Source organism: Monodon monoceros, unplaced genomic scaffold, assembly GCF_005190385.1.
Source record: "Monodon monoceros isolate NGI ecotype Baffin Bay Population unplaced genomic scaffold, NGI_Narwhal_1 Super_Scaffold_16, whole genome shotgun sequence".
NCBI lineage: Eukaryota > Metazoa > Chordata > Mammalia > Artiodactyla > Monodontidae > Monodon > Monodon monoceros.
The window spans coordinates 4,602,221-4,621,531 of NW_021703772.1; the positions used below are offsets into that span (position 1 = coordinate 4,602,221).

Below are 19,311 nucleotides of genomic sequence, written 5' to 3' on the forward strand. Positions count from 1 at the left end.
TGTTATTTTAGTAGTTGCTTTAGGGTTTATAGTATACATCTTTACCACAGTCTGCCCTCAAGTTGTATTATACTACTTCATGTATAATATAAAAACCAGGGCTTGCCTGGTGGCACAATGGTTGAGAGTCCACCTGCCGATGCAGGGACACAGATTCGTGCCCCGGTCTGGGAAGATCCCATGTGCTGCGGAGCAGCCGGGCCCGTGAGCCATGGCCGATGAGCCTGCGCCTCCGGAGCCTGTGCTCCACAATGGGAGAGGCCACAACAGTGAGAGGCCACAAAAAAAAAAAAAAAAACACCATATGACACTATACTTCCATTTCTCTCCTCCTGACCTTTGCACTATTGGTATCATAGATTTTACTTCTGTTTATAAGTCCCACAATGCATTGTTATTATTTTTGTTCAAAGTCAATTATCTTTTAAATATATTGAAATAATAAGAAAAAACGTTTTTATGTTTACCCATGTAGTTCCTATTTCCAGTTCCCTTCATTCCTTTGTATAGACTGAAGATTCCATCTGGCATCATCTTCCTTCTGCTTGGAGGACTTTCTTTAATATTTCTTATAGTGAAGGTCTGCTGGTGATGAGTCCTTTTGGAGTTTGTATGTTTGAAAAAGTCTTTATTTCATCTGAGTGTTTGAAAGGTACTTTTGTTGGGTAGAGAATTCTAGGTTGACAGGTTCTTTTTTTCTTTCAGTGTTTTACATTCATGGCTCCACTGTCATCTAACTTGAATTTTTATTTATTTCTTTTTTTAATAAATTTATTTATTTTTATTTTTGGCTGTGTTGGGTCTTCATTTCTGTGCAAGGGCTTTCTCCAGTTGCAGCGAGCGGGGGCCACTCTTCATCGTGGTGCGTGGGCCTCCCACTGTCACGGCCTCTCCCGTTGCGGAGCACAGGCTCCAGACGCGCAGGCTCAGTAGTTGTGGCTCACGGGCTTAGTTGCTCCATGGCATGTGGGACCTTCCCAGACCAGGGCTCAAACCCGTGTCCCCTGCATTGGCAGGCAGATTCTTAAGCACTGCGCCACCAGGGAAGCCCTAACTTGAAATTTTAATCTTTAAATCTTCTATCTATCTGATCTTCGTTCTTTTGTATATAGTGTCCTTTTTTTCTGGCTTTAATGTCTTCTCTGTTTCACTGGTTTTAAGCAATTTGATCATGATGTGCTTTGATATAGTTTTCTTCATGTTTCCTGTCCTTGAGATTTACTGATTTCTTGGATCTGTGGGTTTATACTTTTCGTCAAATTTGAAAAATTATTGGCAATTATCCCTTCACATATTTTCTATATGATCCCCTCCTCTGCCTCAGGGACTCCAATTGCATATATGTTACACCACTTGAAGTTGTTCCACAGTTCACTAATGCTCTGGTTTTTTTTTTTTTTTTGCATTTTTTTCTTATGTAATTGATTTACATTTTGTTCTGAAATCCCTAATCTGCCGTTAATCCCATCCAGTGTATTTTTCATCTCAGACATTATAATTTTCAACTTTAAAAGCCCAATCTTAGGTCTTTTAAAAATATCTTTCATGTCTTTACTTAACATGTTCAATCTTTCCTCTAGCTTCTCAGATATATGGAATACAGTTCTAATAACTATTTTAATGTTTCTATCAATTCTATCATCTGGGTATGAATAACATTTTCTTTATTTTAATGTTGTTCATTTTGTAAAATTCAGATTCACATAAGGCATAGTTGTGAGAGATAAGATATGTAGATATAAGAGTCAAAGTAGAAATGCTTATGAATATATTTCTCAATGATTTTTTTAAAGCTGTAAGTAGATAGCTATTCTGCATGGATACTAAATAAAGATTAACTTCTACCTCACTTTAACTTACAATTTCTATCCTTGAGTCATTTGGTAGATGATTTGCTGGTGTACAAAGTTGCCATCTGGTGACAAAATTATAGAAACCCCATCTATTTTTGAAAAGTACAGCTCTAAGTTCATCCAATAATGATTCCTTCCCTATAAGCATTCAATCGCAAGTTGTTGAACTCTACAAGGTGCTGGGGCTGTGCTGTGTTATACACAGTCTATTCCTACAAGATGCTTTTTGTTTCAAAGGAGAGGAAGGTAATTTACAGCAGTGTGCTAGCCACTGAGCCAAGAATATGTAGAATCCACTATGTGCACGGAAGTTGAGAGTGTGGGCTGGTAAATTTCTACTGGAAATTTTCTAGGAGAGAAAGAGGCACCAGCTCTATTAAAGGACATAAGCCAATCAAATCAAAACAAATGTCTTTCTATATACTAAGAAAACGGGCAAAATTATTAGGCAGTTTTACATTGATTGCACTCAGTTTTCATCATATTTTTATACCCTACAATTTTATATGTTACAAGTACATAGTTTGCTACATCTGAGGTCTGGGTTGAATCCCAATTCCAACACTTACTAGCTGTGCAAGCTTGGGTAAGTTATTTCATTTTTCTGTGTCTCACTGTAATATTTGAGCCTACTATGTAGGGTGGTTATTATGAGAATTAAATTAGCTAATGTAGGAAAAATGTTTAGAAGAGCACCTTGCATATAGTTAAAAATTACGTAGGTGCTGACTGCAATTCCTGAGGCCTCTTGTATAATCATTGTGTCTATCTTACGAGAACTGAAAAAACATTTCACTATTTTTAATTAATATGGGGTTTGTGGTTTCTTTTATCTCCATATTTGTTGGTCATCTATCATTTATTCCCAGTAATATCTCTAGTCAAGAACATACTTCCAATTATAACATATTCCTATGGAAAATATAACCCATTTGATGATATTGCATGTCTAGGAACACACCATGCTTCCCACCCACCCCCAAGAATGCATGTCTATATTTACTTTTCTCTTGTTCAAAATTAACTTCTCTAAATGCAGCATGGTATCCTGGATTGGATCCTGGAACAGAACGTGAACATTAGTGGGAAAAGTGGTGAAAGTCAAACAAAGTCAGTTAATAGTTTTGGACTGATGTTAATTTCTTAATGTGGGCAAAGGTACCATAATAATATAAGATGTGAACTTTAGAGGGAGCTGGATGAAGAGCATTTGGGAACTCTCTGCACTATCTTTGCAACTCTTCTGTAAATCTAAAATAATTTTAAAATAGAAGGAGTTTTAAAAACCAAGTTTTCTTCATACCTTGGGCTCCAAACTTCCACCTTACAGTATTAGAAAAATATTGTTCTTTACAAAGAAATGAGGATGTATCACCTACTCAGAACACAAAATATTGTGAATCCTGACAACAGCCCTTAAGACAAACCAACAAGCTTACATTTGGAGCTGAGGCGTATGCAGACCATTCAAGCTACTCGGCTTATACACTGTGTGATAGAAACTCATTTCCTGGCTTCAGCTGGTTTTTCAGAAATCATTCACATCTAGCACATTGTTTAATAAAGAAAGACCTTTAAAATGTCTTTGTATTAACATGGGGCTTTTAAAATCTCTTTTCTTTCGTCTTTCTCTTCCTCTTTGTTCTTTTTCTTCTCATTTTCTCTTCTGTCTCCTTATGTCTCTCTACATGACTCCTTCTCCCTGGTGATTTCATTTGACAGTCTTGACTTAGTTAAACCCACGTTATTGGGGGAAAGTTTAAGATATGCGATGAACACACCAGAAGTTCAGGCAGAACTATGCAACAGCTGACTTAGAATATCAATGATTTGATGGAAGATGCTGGCGGGTCCCCTTGAACACCTCTACAATAACATAGCCAACTACCTTGAAGGATAAAAGTTAACAGATGTCAGAAAGGGCCTGAGGTTTAGACTACGGCTTTTCAGCTCTGAAGAGTCCCCCTAAAGTTAGACTCCGAGGAGGTCTGGCTTCAAGTAGTATAAACATTATCACTTTGACAGGAAAGAGCTACTTTCTCCAGAACCTTTTTATACATAGTAGATTTTAGGTCATCCTTAATTTTTTTACCTTACAGTAGAGAGGGGGTCGTTGACCTACATACAGAGCCACTTCATTTTCTTACTCTTGATGACAATGGTCTCCACACCTAGGGACCCAGTTCTGCTGCATCCCCTTTTAGTCAGCAATTCTCCATGGGTGCAGGACTTTAAAACCTTTGAGTCTCTGAGTTCCTGGGATTTAAAAAAAAATTATCTGTGCTTCCTTCCAACCAGCAAGCTTCAGAATTCAGAATTCAACACACAAAAAGGGATATCGGAGCTTTAATCTAGGAGCCTTTTGAAGAGATTTTCCCAAAAAGAAAAGTTCCAGTAAAGTTACTCTCTTCACGTTAGTAGCCTGCATGCCAGCCTCGCCCTATTTATTATCAGATTCCTCTCCTTGACCTTTTTAAAATTCTGAGATAATTAAAATGAGAAAAGAATGAATAGAGTCCTGATTCTTTTTCTCATCTAAAGCTGTCTTGATTTAAACAAAAGTGAGGAGGGTTTGCTTCCTTTACAAACGTATTAGTTAAAAAGCATGCAAGTTTACTTCTTGGTCCCAGTTGTGTCAATTCAACTAAATAAAAATTCATTCGTAAGCCAGAATTGGACTTGTGGAAGCATCTAATTATCTTGGGAGGAAAAAAAATTACTGAAGAAAATCATTGGACAATTCTTTTCTAACTCAGACCTGGCAGGTTGAAATCTGGGCAGAGAGAAATGAAGTATGACTCTTTCTGAGGAAAGAAAGGCACTCTCTGGTCAGGATTTGAACAGGGACAACTATTCTGAGTCCTCGCCCCAACCCCAAAAGCCTTTGCCTAATAACAGGAGGTTTGCTTGCATGAGGTTCCAGCTCATGAGCATCGATGTATATTCCACTAAACGGTCCACTCTCCACCTCCCAGATGAGTGACTGATCGTCGTTCAAGTGGAGGGGAGGAAACACGGTCTGGTTCAACAGGACTTTGAGGCATCTCAAGGAATATTAAAGAACAAGGTGTCAGTTAGGGGCTACTCCCACTGTATGATTTGATATTGGTAGAAGAACTTCACTTTTTTTTTTTTTTCCTTTTCTGCCATGCGGCACGTGGGATCTCAGTTCCCTGACCAGGGATCGAACTCGCGTCCCTGCAGTGGAAGCACGGAGTCTTAACCACTGGACCACCAGGGAAGTCCAGAACTTCACATTCTGAGCACTTGCAAGTGTCTTACGTGCTATAATCCTCCCCGCAGGCCTGCAAGACATGTTATCCCCAGTTTACAGGTTAGAAACCTGAGGCTCACCAACAGCCCATGTTTTGCCGTTAAAGTGGCACAGTGTAAACTGTCAGAGCCACGTTTGAAAACCAATTGCCATAAGAGAGACGGATGTTGAGAGATAGCTCCTCCCTTGTTAACCTAATTTTTTCAAAAACGCTAATAGTCAGAAAGTAGCTCTGCTCATCTCTAACCACGACCTTTAAACATGTTCTATCGTAGGTTTATCCTCCTTCCTTGCCACTTCTGGCATGTCAGGCAGATTCCTCAGCTTTCTGGTCACTTGCCGAGTTCTATTTGAATACAGACAACTCGCTGTCAGGAATTAAAAGAGGTAATCCAGGCCAAATCAAACCTTCACCCTCTGGGCAAAATCCTTGATCAGACACCTCAGGAAAGATATACAAATGGCCAATAAGCAAATGGAAAGGTGCTCAACGTCATTCGTCATCAGGGAAATGCAAATTAAAACCATGAGGAAATATGCTTTACGTTACACCCGTGAGGGTGGCTAAAGTCAAAAAGACTGACAACACCAAACACTGGCAGGAATGTGGAGCAACGGAAACGTCATACACTGCTGTTAGGAGTGTATAATGATGTAATCACCTTGGAAAACTGTTCGGCAGTTTCTCTTAAAGTTGAATATACACCTACCAGCAATTCCACTTCTAGATATTTATCCAAAAGAAATGAGAACGTACGTCCACAAGAAAACTTACATTGAAATGTTCATAGCAGCTTTATTCATAATAGCCAAAAAATGGAAATACCCAAATGCCCATCAGTATCAAAAGGAGAATGAATTTTTTCATTATGGTAAGTCCATACAATTAAATATGACTCAGAAATAAACCAGAATGAGTTACTCACGCATGCAACAATGTGGATGAGCGTCAAAGACATTCTGTGGAGCTAAAGAAGCCAGACACAAAAAAGTAGAAAATTCTAGAAAAGACACAACATGGTGAGAGAACTCAGAACCATGGTTGCCTGTGGGGGTGATGACTGGCTGGTAGCAAACACAAAGGAAATTCTTGGAGAGATGAAAATATGCTACGTCTTGACTGCGATGTTGGTTACAAACTTGTATTCCTTTGCCGATTTCTGCACCTGTGCGTTTCTCTGTATGCAAATTTACCTGACTTAAAAAATACATGCATATAAAACTGTTCTCTCATACAAGTCCCAGCTCCCCCCCCCCACCTCACCCTCATCCCTGCCTAAAAAGAGAGTAGAGTCTTTTATTTCACTTTTCCTCCGCCTTCTCTTCACCTCACTCTGATGCCTCTGGGTCTCCCTCTTCATCCAGTGTGCTGGGACCGGGGAAGGAGAGGAAGGTTGCCCATTTCTTGTTGAGGAGGGGACGCTGGTGAAGCTTCCAGAAAGTCAGATACTCCTTCAAGGGCAAGTGAAGCAAACAGTGGAGCTATAACTTCTCTAAGTTTGCTCCCTAAATCAGTCCTCAGTCCCCCAAAAGGCAGCATTTCACTCGCTGTCCGGGGAGAATTTGCCGAAAATACCCGCAACGGCCACAACCGTCCAACACTTCCGAAGCAAATTAAACGGCAGCTGTTGCTCCAAGGGAAAACGCAAGGATGGAAATGGCCAGCAAGTTCTCTCTCCATCTCCCCACTACCCTTAAGCATTTGTCCATTCACATCAGCCCTTTCAATTGTAAACCGTTATGCTTGATCGTCTCACAGCTTAGCATCCCGGGAGAAAGGGAGGGAGAAGAAAATACAGAGCAGAAAGGGGCGGGTGGCAGGTTCCCCAAGGAGAGGCTCAGCAGAAGGTCCCGGGAAACCAAGTGGAGCCACTCCTCCATCAAAGTCAGGGCAGCGGCTTCCCCACCCTTCATTTGGAGCCAGCTGGGGAGTCGATCCACAGAGGGAGCCTCCTTTCAATGGAAAGCACGGCTGTGTTTTCCTCCCACGTCTCTCCTCTATGTCCCCTGCCTCCCCCCATTCCTGCCTTGCCCAGCATCCAGCCAATCTGCCTGCCCCCACCAGCGGACCCAGGCTTCGGGCTCCAGCCACCCTGCCCCGGGGACACGTCTCCAGCCCATCTGCCTCTGCGTCAACTCCGAGTAGGAAAAGCAGCATAATGATGATTCAATAAGACTGGTTCATGACACCCATTACTCTCGCTGAGCACACTGCCTGGCGCGAAGCCCCTCCCGTCTGTCAGAAGGGATTCGGGCAGCAACCACGGGAGGAGGACAGTGAAGGATTGTCCAAGGACTCCGGCGACTTCCAGCCACTGAAACCGTCGCTCAGGAGACACATGCTGAGCACACCTGACAAAGGGCTTAGAAGCAATGTCTGTTTCCCCTCGAAAAACTTTAAGTGATCTTTGTGAATTTCGCCTTACGTTTAGTAGTTCTTTGTCACTGTTGTCTTTCAGTACCATCGTTAGGTCGTTGACTCATTCTCTTAGGCAGTGGTAGCTGGGGTTCACATCTCAAGCAGCATGTTCTGTGGCGTCACCATCACATCCCAGGTCCCCGCCCTTGAGATCACTGCTGACCCCTCAAACACATCTTCACTGAAAACCAGGGAGAATGAAATCTATGGCGCAGAGGTGCCCACAGGACTGGACGAGCAGCAGGTTCCTGTTGTGTGTTGTTGTATAGCACAAGGTCCACGGGCCAGGAGACCTCCTTGGCCTTCTGCTGCCTTCAGTGTTCTATCAGTGATTCTGTCCAGGAATCCTGTGGAGTGCTCAGAGAAGAGACGCTCCCCCTCGCCTTGACAAGCTGCTGGCGTACAGAGCATGGGGGAAATTCTCTACTTATTGAATGAGCCGATGAATGAGAAGTTTAGAGAGAACTTACGGGAAATGCCTAGTACCATGCCCAGCTCATAGAAGGTGCTTAACAAATAGTACCAACGGGAAGAGCAGCCGGGCGGGTAGAGTGACTGAGAAGTAAGCCACACACAGCAGCCAGGGTCTCTGCTCTGCCACCTCTGGGCTGGATGGCCCTATGCAAATCACTGGTCTTCTTCTAAGCCTCAATTCCCCCCGCTGCAAACTCCACCTACAACACAGATTTGTTGCAAGGACTAAAGATAACATTCTTCTAAAAATAAATAAGAAGACCATGTGCTGGGGAATGCACTGACCGCCCAGCTCAGAACCAGAGGCTGTGAAATACCACTTTTGAGGGCTTTGTGCAACTAGACGGATGGTGAGGAGGGACGTGGGAGAACGAAAGCCTGGAGCTGGCTCTGTCTCATGGGGTGCAGGGCGGCTTGGCAGGTGGTGTGAAAGGGTAAGGAAGAGGTGAGCAGTGAGGAAGCCCGGGCTGAGGCACTCGGCACCTTTCTGCACCTGCGAGGCGAGTGGGAAAGCCAGCGCTTCGGGAAGATGCTGGAGGTGGCTGGGAGCGGTGTTCGGGACGTAGGCTCAGAGTCCCACTTCCCTCTTTAGAAATAAGTTAAAATGACATTCATTCAACAGCCCTTGATGGGTTCATCTCTATTAACTCCTGCCTTTTGGCTCAAGCCACATTTTCTGTGTGCTGTCAACCTTGGGCCCCATAACAGCTTGTCACCTTGATCATTATCAAAGACGGGGATGAGGGATGGTGGTGGGGTGGGGAGTGTTTGCCCAAGTTGCTTCATATCTGAGGTTGTTCAGACAACACAGCATCTCCTTAATCTCGTAAGACAGAGACAAGTCATTCTGACATCGTCAGACGGGAACTTACCCTTGGTTCCCGACAGCGACTGTCCTACACTGGCTCCAGGCCCTCCTTCTTGTGTCTATCAGGATAGCAGGAAACCTGCTCGCAAAATCTCCCCTGGGAGGAAAGCGCTTGGCCAAAGCTGGGTTTCCCACACAGTCCTGCAAAGGCTTGGGTGGTACTTTCCCCGCTGGACCACCTCTTCCTTGACTGGAGACACTGACCCATACAAGGTCAGGTCTTGCAGGTCCCCAAGACTGTTATCACTGCTCTGCTTAGCCCCGAGGGCCTTCCACCCACCCCCACCCGCTCCTCTCGACTCACCTTCTCCGAGGCACTGCCATACGTGCTTTCCCAGATCGTTGCTTACGCCTCGACAGATCAATGGAAAATTTGAGAGCATTCTGGAAACCTGGAAAGCTGAGCTGACATTCTTAGAGTCCAAGAGATGCTGCTGTGGCAGTGGGGGATGGTTTTGTTATTAGTAAGTAACCTCTGTTGTTGTCCCTCTGTCAAATTGCAACTCTGATTCATTTTGGAAAATGAATTTGAAAATACAGGCAGGCAGAAAGGAAACAAAAGCACCATCACCCCATTATCCAGAGGTAAACTCGCCGGCTTGTGTATTTCTAGGCTTTCTTCATATGCACATACACACCTGCTCTTTTTTTTTAAATGGGAGTGTTTGATGCGGTTTTGTAACCCGATCTTTTCACATGACCACTGCAAATAGTTTTCCATGTCATTAAACAGGTTCCCACAACTTCATTTTTAATGACTGCCCAGTGTGTGCCAGCAGCTATGTGCCCCAGTCAATTTGTTGTGTTGTTTTTTTCTCATGCCTGTGGTCTGCAACTTACGTCAGTATCTGCTCTAAGGAAGTACCAAGGTTTAGCCAATTAGAAGCTCTCCATTAAAAATGAAAAGGGCATCTGCAGCCCTCCAGAGGGTGGGCCAGCGTCCTCATTCTTCTGAAAGGTATCTTTGTTGCAAAGAGCAACCTGGCCGTCAGCCTGTTAGGCTGTGGACGTGGAAAAGAGACCCACTTATATTCCCCGGTGGGCTTCTTCAGAGAGGTTGGGCTGCTTTAAAAAAAAAAAAAAGAGCAGAAGAAAATGTTTTGTAATTGTTTGTGAGTGCACACAGGCTCAGTGGCAAAATGAGACGGAACCCTTGATTTCTAACCTCCTGCTGCACTGTTCAAAATTCCTCCCAGAGAGGCAAGGAGGAAGCAGATCTGAAGCACTCTGATTGTCAAATTTGCATCTTCTCTTAGCTGGTTATCGTCCCAAAGGGCATTTCACATCAAATTGTACTTGTTTGTAAAGATCTTCCACCCAAGACAGACCACTTCCCAAGATACTGCTGATATGGAGGCTAGAGAAATACAGAGAGAGGATTTAAAATATTGAGAGTCCCTGGGTAGAAATGTAAACAGATTTAAGGGCAGCAGCTTCCGGCCTGGAAACCCCCAGAGGATCCCGATCAGAGCCCCAGTCAGGTAAAGAACAGGACAGACAGCCACCACACGAAGGAAAACCGGAGGATGTTCATTAACGAAATGCATGTGTGCAACGTGCTCTTAGGGAACACCAACAGTGGGCTAGCCCTGCCCTCGGCGCGGAGAAGCAGAGATAAATAATCCCCCATTTCTACACCCAAGGAGCCAGCCGTCTAAGAGAGGAATCAAATGTGCCGGCGAACATTTGAAACACAGTGTGACAAAGGCTGCGCCCAGACACTTAGGCACGAGGGACATGACAACACAGAGGTGTGACCCAGAGGAAGAGGAAGGAAAGACAGGACGTGTCCTAAGAACCACACCTGGTCAGGTAGGATCGAAACACAGGATGGAGCATCAGGAAATGAAACTGGTGAGGCCCACAGAAGCTGGAGCATGCGGTGTCCTGTGTCCCGCGGAAAGGAGCCTGGGCTTTCTTCAACCTCCAGGAGGAGGCTCCGGGTTTTCAGCGGACACAGGTCTTACGATTCACACTGGAAAGGCTCTTTCTGGGTAGTATGGAGCTTGTTAGACTGGCACAGGGAACAAATTAAGAGACTGTCATTAGCTTCAGGCAAAAAATGATTGGGGGGGGGCTTCCCTGGTGGCGCAGTGATTGAGAGTCCGCCTGCCGATGCAGGGGACACGGGTTCGTGCCCCGGTCCGGGAAGATCCCACGTGCCACGGAGCGGCTGGGCCCGTGAGCCATGGCCACTGAGCCTGCGCATCCAGAGCCTGTGCTCCGCAACGGGAGAGGCCACAGCAGTGAGAGGCCCGTGCACCGCAAAAAAAAAAAAATGATTGGGGGCCTCAACAAAGGACGGTGACAACGGGGATGGAGGGAGGAAGCAGTTCAGGTGATTATTCAAGAGATGGAATCGACGGGGCTGAGTGGCCCACTGAAGAGGGGGTGGGGGACAGGGGGAAAGCGAAGAGCAAGTACTGCCCAGAGCGAGACCCCCAAGGAAGCAGAAGAGGACTACACCTGGGGCAAGAAGATCCGGAGGGAGCCCTTTCCTCAGACCTATGGAAGTAGGAGAGGGCAATCGTGTAGACACAGATGCTAACAGGTATGGGGGGCAACTCGGCGGCACAAGGCGGGAAGGACGACAGTTCCTGGGAGAACGTGCACTCTGAGTGAAGCAGGGGTAGATTGCTGAGAAGGAGGAGAGTAGAAATAGGACCTCTTGGGGACAGTGGCCAACATTTGGAACAGCCAGTAAAGGGCAAGGAAGGAGGAGCTGGTGCTCAGCCCTGGGAAGTAGAACCAAAGGGCCCTGAGGACCAGCTGAGCCCAGAGGCCAATCTCCATGGATGGTGCTCCCTCCAGCAGCACCCTGCAGCCAAGGCGGCGAAGAGCGGGTAGGTGATGATTGGGTTCCCAGCTGAAAATGTGGCCAACTGACGCAGGGGATGGCCACATCCCCTCAACTCAAGGGACCTGAGGATGCCGAGAAGAGAGAGTGGAGGGCTGCCCAGGGAAGGAAGTGAAGCCAGGAAGGGCTGAGAAAGCCAGGGGCCGATGACCCAAGTCTCAACAGAGCAGAGATGAGTAGAGTACCAACAGGACAGCTAGCGAGATGGACCAGAGCCTTACGCCGTGAAGTCAGCATGCTGGCGCGTCAGACCCCAAAAGTGGAGTAAACACACTGATGGCAACGTCCAGGAGGTGACCCGGGAGTGGGGGATTGAAGTGGGGCTGGTGTTCTGGCAGTGCCCGTGAAGGACAAGGGCCAGCAGATGGAGGAGGGTGGTGGGAGGGTCTCTGGGACTGTCCTACTTTCAGGCTGGTCCAGGCTGAGTTCCCCACCAGTGTCAGGCCCCACGTCCAGCATGGGCCTGCCCAGTCAGCAACTACCACCTGGGCTTGGAGTGAGGGGCCTGGAGTTCTCCCAGGTGGAAGCTGCTCTCCTGGGAGAGGACAGTCTTGGGATCCACCTGATGGACCTGGAAGCAGCAGGAGACACCCACCTCTGGGGGAGACCACAGTGTCCCACAGGAGCCTACAAACCCCAGGACACCATCGTGGGATTTAGCAACCAAAATCCACAGTCTGTTGAAGGAGAGCTTGGTTGAAACCAAGATAGTCCCACAGTTGGGCATGGCTGCGGGTTTCGCCCATGCATCCAGTGCTGTCTGAGGACACCCCAGTGCCATTCTGTGTCCGTGTCTTGAGGGATGGATAGATTCCCTCCCAGGGAGTAAGGCAACCCTTGCCTCACACCGTTGCCAAAGCGCAGGTAACTGCCGGCTGATAAAGAGCCCGACGGCCTAAGGGGCCCTCCTTAGAACCCTGACTCCCAGACCCTTCAACTGCCACCTGTGACAAAGAGCCCGGGTAATTCGTGTTTCCAGCACCGTCACCTGAACCACATTACCTTCCAGGATAGCACCAAGTAGTTACAAATTACAAGGTAAATATTAACGCGGCGCGTGGGTTCTTAGGAAAAGTTCCTAGCTGTTGCCACCATTTGGTAACCTGTACCCCCAGGTTTGCCTTAATCTTTTTTTTTTTTCCAGCTCAGTTTGAACTCCTATAGCCTGGGCGCGGGAGACCTGGATTCCTGTCCTGGCTGTCTTAGGAGCCAACACCCGCGGTGGGGAGGGAGGGGGTCCGAAGCGCCGGAATCCGCTGGCAGGGCGTGCCGGGCTGGGGGAGACAGGGCGCCGGTGCCGGGGCGTCCGCCGGGCCCAGCCCGGGTGACTGACCTTGGCCTCCCCGCAGGTGCGCGCAAGCGCTGCTGGAGCACGGCGCCTCGGTGCAGCGCGCGGGCGGCGCGGGCCTGGACACGCCCCTGCACGTGGCGGCTCAGCACGGCCTGGACGAGCACGCGCGCCTCTACCTGGGCCGCGGGGCGCTCGTGGACGCGAGGAACGCCCGCGGCGAGACGGCCCTGAGCGCGGCGTGCGGCGCGGCGCGGCGGCCCGACGAGCACGCGCGCTGCCTGCGCCTGTGCGCCCTGCTGCTGCGGTGCGGCGCGGAGGCGGACGCGCGCGACGAGGACGAGCGCAGCCCGCTGCACAAGGCCTGCGGCCACGCGCGCCACGGCCTGGCGCGCCTCCTGCTGCGGCACGGCGCCGACGCGGGCGCGCTCGACTACGGGGGTGCGTCGCCGCTGGCCCGAGTGCTGCACACGGCCGCCTGCGCCCCCGAGGCCGCGCCGCAGCGCACGCTGCAGGCGCTGCTCAACCACGGCTCCCCCACCGTATGGCCCGACGCCTTCCCCAAGGTAAGAGGGGGTCGGGGACAGGCCACGAGGACTTGGCAGCGCAGGGACCCGGCCTGCCGCCGGGGGGCATTCAGCGCTTCTCAGGCTTTCAGGGGCCCGGAACCCCCCTGGAGACTGGTCCAGATGCAGATTCTGATCCCGCAGGAGGGGATGGCAGGGTCTGCATTTCTAGCAAGACTAGAGATGAGGGTGAGGTCTTGGAACCACACTTTGAGGAGCCAGGGCTGGGCAACCCTTTCTAGAGTCACTAGAAAATGAAAAGGTTGGGGGGTCAACAAGCATACTCCAGTGAGACCTTGCAGAGTTGTCACCTGGGGACGCCAGGCACTTGTTTCTATGATGCCGTCATGGCTCAAAATATTTTGGCAGATTATCTTTTGGTGTAATTGATGAACAATGAAATCAGTCTCTTGTCGCATCTGGTATTTGGCTTGAAATGAAATACGCAATGTGACCATCCACCTTATTAATAGGATTAATGATAGCACTTCACAGATTTCTCTCATTCAGTCCTCACCACACGCCTGTGAAATACATCAGGTTCTTGACATTCCCTTACCTGGATTTCAATCAGGTGAAATGCCCTGTTCAGGGTCAAGGTTGTGTTGGGACCTCAACCCCACTTTGCAGACTTGGCTCTGAGCTGCTTGTCGCCTTTCCACGTGTCAGATCTGCACTGAAATGATAAAGATGAAGAATAAACATTTCTTATCAGAGAAAATAAAGACAAAATGTTTCCAAAAGGAAAGTTCCCAAGACACTAGTTAAAATAAGCGATTGTCCTCCCCTGAAGGACTTCATTGAAGGGAGGTCATTCCATTCGATGTAAAATTGGCTGTGCTAAATTTAAAAATTATCCCAGACTCACCAGTCATATGCCAGAGACGTGTTTGGCCTGATAAGCTTTACACAAATAGCCTAAAAGCTGTTATGCTAAAAGGACAACAGCTAGATGGTCTAGATGGTCTGAAATAGTGAGATTCACACATTTCTTTCAAATGCTAACTTTGCATCCCAGATGCATACAGAGTAAAACTCTCGTCTCTCAAAACACAGGTGAGAAATGGAAAATCCACCCAGACAATTCCCTGGGTGTTTCCTTACTTGACAAACTTTATGACAAGTTTCTTATGCCAAGTCTTGCACCATCTTCGAGTCATCCTCTTGAGGCATTCTACTAATGCAGTGATTTCCATACCGTGCATGGACTCTTGAAAGGGAAGAAACGCCAGCCTTTTTGTATTCTATAACACTTCCCTTTTATATTCATGATTTACATTTAGATGTTTCCCAATATTAGCAGGCTTAGTTCATCTACCGATAAAATGGAAACCTACCACCCCTCCAGTTCACACCGTTGTGTGCCTTAAACCAAGATGCACCCTTCAACCCTTATGGTGTGAAACTGCATAAAGAATGAACAAGAAACAACAAAGAAAGAAACAAGACTTTACATGATGCCCAACAGTGAAAAACACCTGGGACAAATTCTTTTAAAGAAAAAAAAATCAGTATATTTCAGTGGTGACCAGTAATAATCCTTCGTTAGCCTCGAAGGCATTCGATTTTTAGAGACCTCTGTCCAGGTTTCAATGTCCGAGGTGCAGCCCCACAGGCATCATCCCGGGGGACAGGACTTCTAGCACCTGAACTCTGTCTCCCAGGCTGTGGGAATCACCCCACCCTGACCTAGAGATGCAGAGCAAAGCCAAGTGCCTCCCCTTTGGGCCTCCAGGGGCCCTGTCCTGGGATCCCCTCATGACATCCTTTGTCAGCCGCACAGGAATGGAGCAGGTCAGTGGGTGGGGTGCGGGGTGGCTGTGGGTTTGGGTCTGGGGACAGTTAGTCACAACGGGGACCCAGAGGCCACGAGAGGTGCTTGGCTCCGGGAGATGAGGATGAATCTCCCAGCAGTTCCACACCATTGCGGAGAGAACCGGAGTTTCTTTGAGAATCTTAATACTTTGAGGCTTTCACAGAGCACAGTGCAGGGAACCTTCAGTCAGTTTGTTGAATGAGAGAAGGGGATTCCAGCAACTCCGGGGAACGGCGCTGCAGTTAAAATCTTTGGAAACGGGCCTCCGATGTCTTTGCGCTGAGACCCGCCCACACCTCGGGGGGGGGGGCAGGGGGCGGTGCGGAGGAGGTCCGCAGCCCCCTGCCCACAGCACCCCACCCCCCGGCGCCCCCGGCTAGGAGCAGGTTGCGGGCAAGAGCGCGTTTACTACCAAGCTGGACATCCTCCAAGCCAAAGTACAAGTGCCTGTGAGGCTCTGGCCTCGCCCCAGGACAACCAGGGCGAACACTCTGGAAATGTGGCATCAGCATCCAGACCCCCTGCATGTGCTCCACCGGGAAAGGGGTCTAATCCGCACGCGGGAAATCAAAGCGCAGACCCGACTCGCTCAGCAGCCCCGTGGTGCGCGCAGCAAACACGCTGAAACGAGCCACAAAGATGCTCTGCAGGCAAGACTCAGCGCCATGGCGAGGCGTACACAGAGGCACCGGGGAATGTCACAGAGCACGCCGGCCGTGGGCAGCAGCCGTGCTTTAAATAGATGTAAAGAGACACCCACGGAGCTCAGAATTACTGAGGCAAAAGGTTTCACAGCGAGCTTATGACATAAATCACAGTTCCCCGGTGCCCAGACAAAGGCACCAGCGCCGCAGCAGGCGGACTCGAAGCGTCCGTTGGAGCCGCGCGCACTGCGATGCCGCGAACATCAAAGCGGTGTCACGGCTGGGAAAGCAAAGCATGTGGACAATGCCAGGCCTTTCTGCCCGGCTGACCGCTACTTAACGCCAGAGTCAGGTGGGGGCGCGAGGGCAGGTGCAGGTGTGGTGTCAGGATGCAGCCAGGTTTGAATTCTGGAAGTTGCCGGGACGCAGGGGGCCCAGCCTGGAGGAGAGCGGGCAGGAGGGCAGAGAAATGCACACGAGGGTGGATCCAGACTTGCTGCCGCTAGTTGACTTTGTGGGTTGGATGCTTGGTCTGGGATAAAGGCCTTTGCTCACGTGCCTCTCTCCTTCTGCCCCTCACCTGGGCAGTCATAAAGAATTCACACTTAGATTTGCCCAGGAGTTGGGGAAGTGCCAGGCCAACACCGGTGATGAAAGCTCTCCCCCACAGGCATCCCTTAAGCACTTACTCATTCAACAAACATTTCTAGGGAGCAGCTGTGCTCCCGTGCTGGTGGTACAGTGTTGAACCGGAGCATGGGTATTTCCTGCCCTCATGGAGCGCCAGTCAGGTGGGTGAGATGACCTTGACTCAGACAACCACACACACCACTGGGAAATTGCTGTGATGTGAAAAGCTGCAAAGCCAAGGCCCTCCAGACCTTGAAGGTACCAAACGAGGGGCCAGACCTGGCTGAGCAGCGAGTCCGAGGCTCCCTCGAGGGCTTATAGAGTGATTCTGGATCTGAAGACTGGGGACTTAGCTGTGTGAAGAGGGGAGGTCCAGGCAGAAGGAACAGCAGGTGCAAAGGTCTTGGGGCAGAAGGAACTCTGCAGTATGTGCAGGGGTGGGGGATGGGGGGATGACCCAGTAGCTGGAGGGGAAACAGCAAGAGCAAGACCCTAGGCAGGGCCCTCGTTAAGGGTTTGCGCCTTTGTCTTAAGGACAATAGGAATCTATTACATCATCTTAAGCAGGACAGGTGACATAATCCAGTGAGAACTGGAGGGTGATTCCTCTGCTCAGGGGTAGAGAACATGCTCTCTTGGGGGCTGCTGGGAAACCCCCGGCTGCCGTGCGGTCCAGGTGAGGGATGCAGGTAGCTGGAGCAAGGGGAAATGGGAGGTGGAGGGCGAGAATGACAGATTCTAGAAACATCTGCAAACCTCTGGTCTTGCCTCTCCTTCTGGGCATTGACCACGCTGCACATATGGACCTGAAGTTTTTGTTTTCTTTTTACCGAATTACGGAATTAGGTAACGTGACTTCACACTCCAATTTCCTAGAGTTTTCCGTGGGGGGAGCCTGGGGTTGCAGTAGTCAAAACCCAGGGCTCCCTTCCCTGCCTTTACACGGCAGTGCCTGCACGCTGCCCCCGTGGGAGGGGGGAGCTCTCAGCAGTAGCGCGCCTCTTTTCCTTGCTTTTGTTTTATTTCTCCGTCTACACAGAAAGCAGTGTGCCCGTGTGATTTTGCCCCTTCATTTTCTTTCTGCCGCCTCATTAGCTGAAGAGAGTGTGCGCGGACCCTAATGCCATCAGCGTGTCAGAGTAACGTGGCAGCCGCTTCTCCACAGACGGCAAGGAGGCAGCGGAGATTTTTAAACTGTGTTGGCGTAAAAATAATGAAGGCAGCCAGCTGCCTGGCAAACATGAGGGGGGCACAGCGCGGAGGGGTTGGGAAGGGCCCGGAAGCCCCAGAGAGGTGGAACAGAGGAGAGACAGGAAATGAATTCCCAGAGACAGGCAATAAGACTTTGTCACAGTCCGTGACCCAGGGAGGAGGGGCCTGGAGGAGGGGAGCTCTTACTGAGGGAGGGCAGCTGTTCCTGGGGGCTGGGGCTTGAGGGGAGGGATGGGGATGTCCAGGTAGCATGCAGTCACTGGGAACCATTGAATATTTTGCAGAGAAGTGAGAGGGCCAATGGGAGGGTAGCTGGAGGGTCCAGGTTGGCCTGAGGAAAGTCTGGAATTGCCTAGGATACCATGTAAAGACAGACTAGATCTAGAGGGATCCAGTGTGAACTGCTCTTTTCAATGGCATGGTTTCCTCCCAACACAGAAAAGGGGCCGACGGAATTCACTGTGCTCCCGGAAATGGCATGTTAGTGGTGGCTCGTGTAAGCCAGAAATACCAGCATGTCAAGAGCACACGGTGGGGTGCGAGGCTGGGCTGGGAAGATGCACGCCTGCCTGGCTCTCCCTCTGCAGCTCAGCCTACCGTGTTCATTCTCTCCTTCTCTAAAGCCCACTTAAGCCGGAGCTTGTGACAGTAATGGATTAGGGAAAAAACAAAATTGGGGTAGGGAGGGGACCAGAGATGATAATAGTAATATGATTACCAATTTAAATGGGTAGCTGCTCTTGTCTTCATGTTAAAATATCTGTGAAGATGTAGACAGGAGGAAGGAAGGATGGAAGGAAGAGGGGGAGGGGGAGAAAGCAAATCCAGGGCACCAACAGGAAGATCTCATGTCTGAGTCAGGAAGGGCTGACGCGGCTCTGCTCCACGGCCCTAAGTTTTCAGGCAATCAGGCAGACATTACAGACAAATAGTTTAAGTCCACCAGGCAGTAGGGGATGCTTGTGGAGGTGCAGTGCATCATGGGAGATGCAGTGAAGTGCAGAGGTGGAAACTGAGGAACCTGAGTTCCATAGCAACCTGGTACTTTGCTGGGGGGAGGGTGGGAGGAAGAGGCCTTCTGGCGGAGCACAGGTCACCAGGCTGGGCATCGCCCTCGCCAGCCTTCCTCCACTTTGCCCCTCCACCATCTCACAGGTGAACAAAGAACGGGACCATGGACTTCCCCTGCATGTTGACAGACCTTGTGTCTGGATCTCACCTTAATCAGAGATGAATACAGAAAAAATTAATGGATTCATTGTGGGGAAGGGCAGAAGAAGAAAAATGAGATAGCATCCTGAGAGTAGAGACGAAATCTGTACCTCTCATCAAAAGATCCAGAAGAAAATCTGAAAAATTGTGTGCCCTGTGTGCCATCCTTTATGGAATGCAAGAAGATCTAGTCTTTAA

General features: G+C 49.0%; 1 protein-coding gene across 1 annotated transcript in view; it reads left to right on the top strand.

Moving 5' to 3' along the window:
* Positions 1–19,311, top strand: part of ASB18 (ankyrin repeat and SOCS box containing 18) — a 62,467-nt gene that overhangs the window by 32,781 nt on the left and 10,375 nt on the right. The window contains exon 4 of the mRNA XM_029225815.1: positions 13,095–13,599. Within this exon, the coding sequence (XP_029081648.1) occupies positions 13,095–13,599 (505 nt within the window). The remainder of the gene's footprint in view (positions 1–13,094; positions 13,600–19,311) is intronic.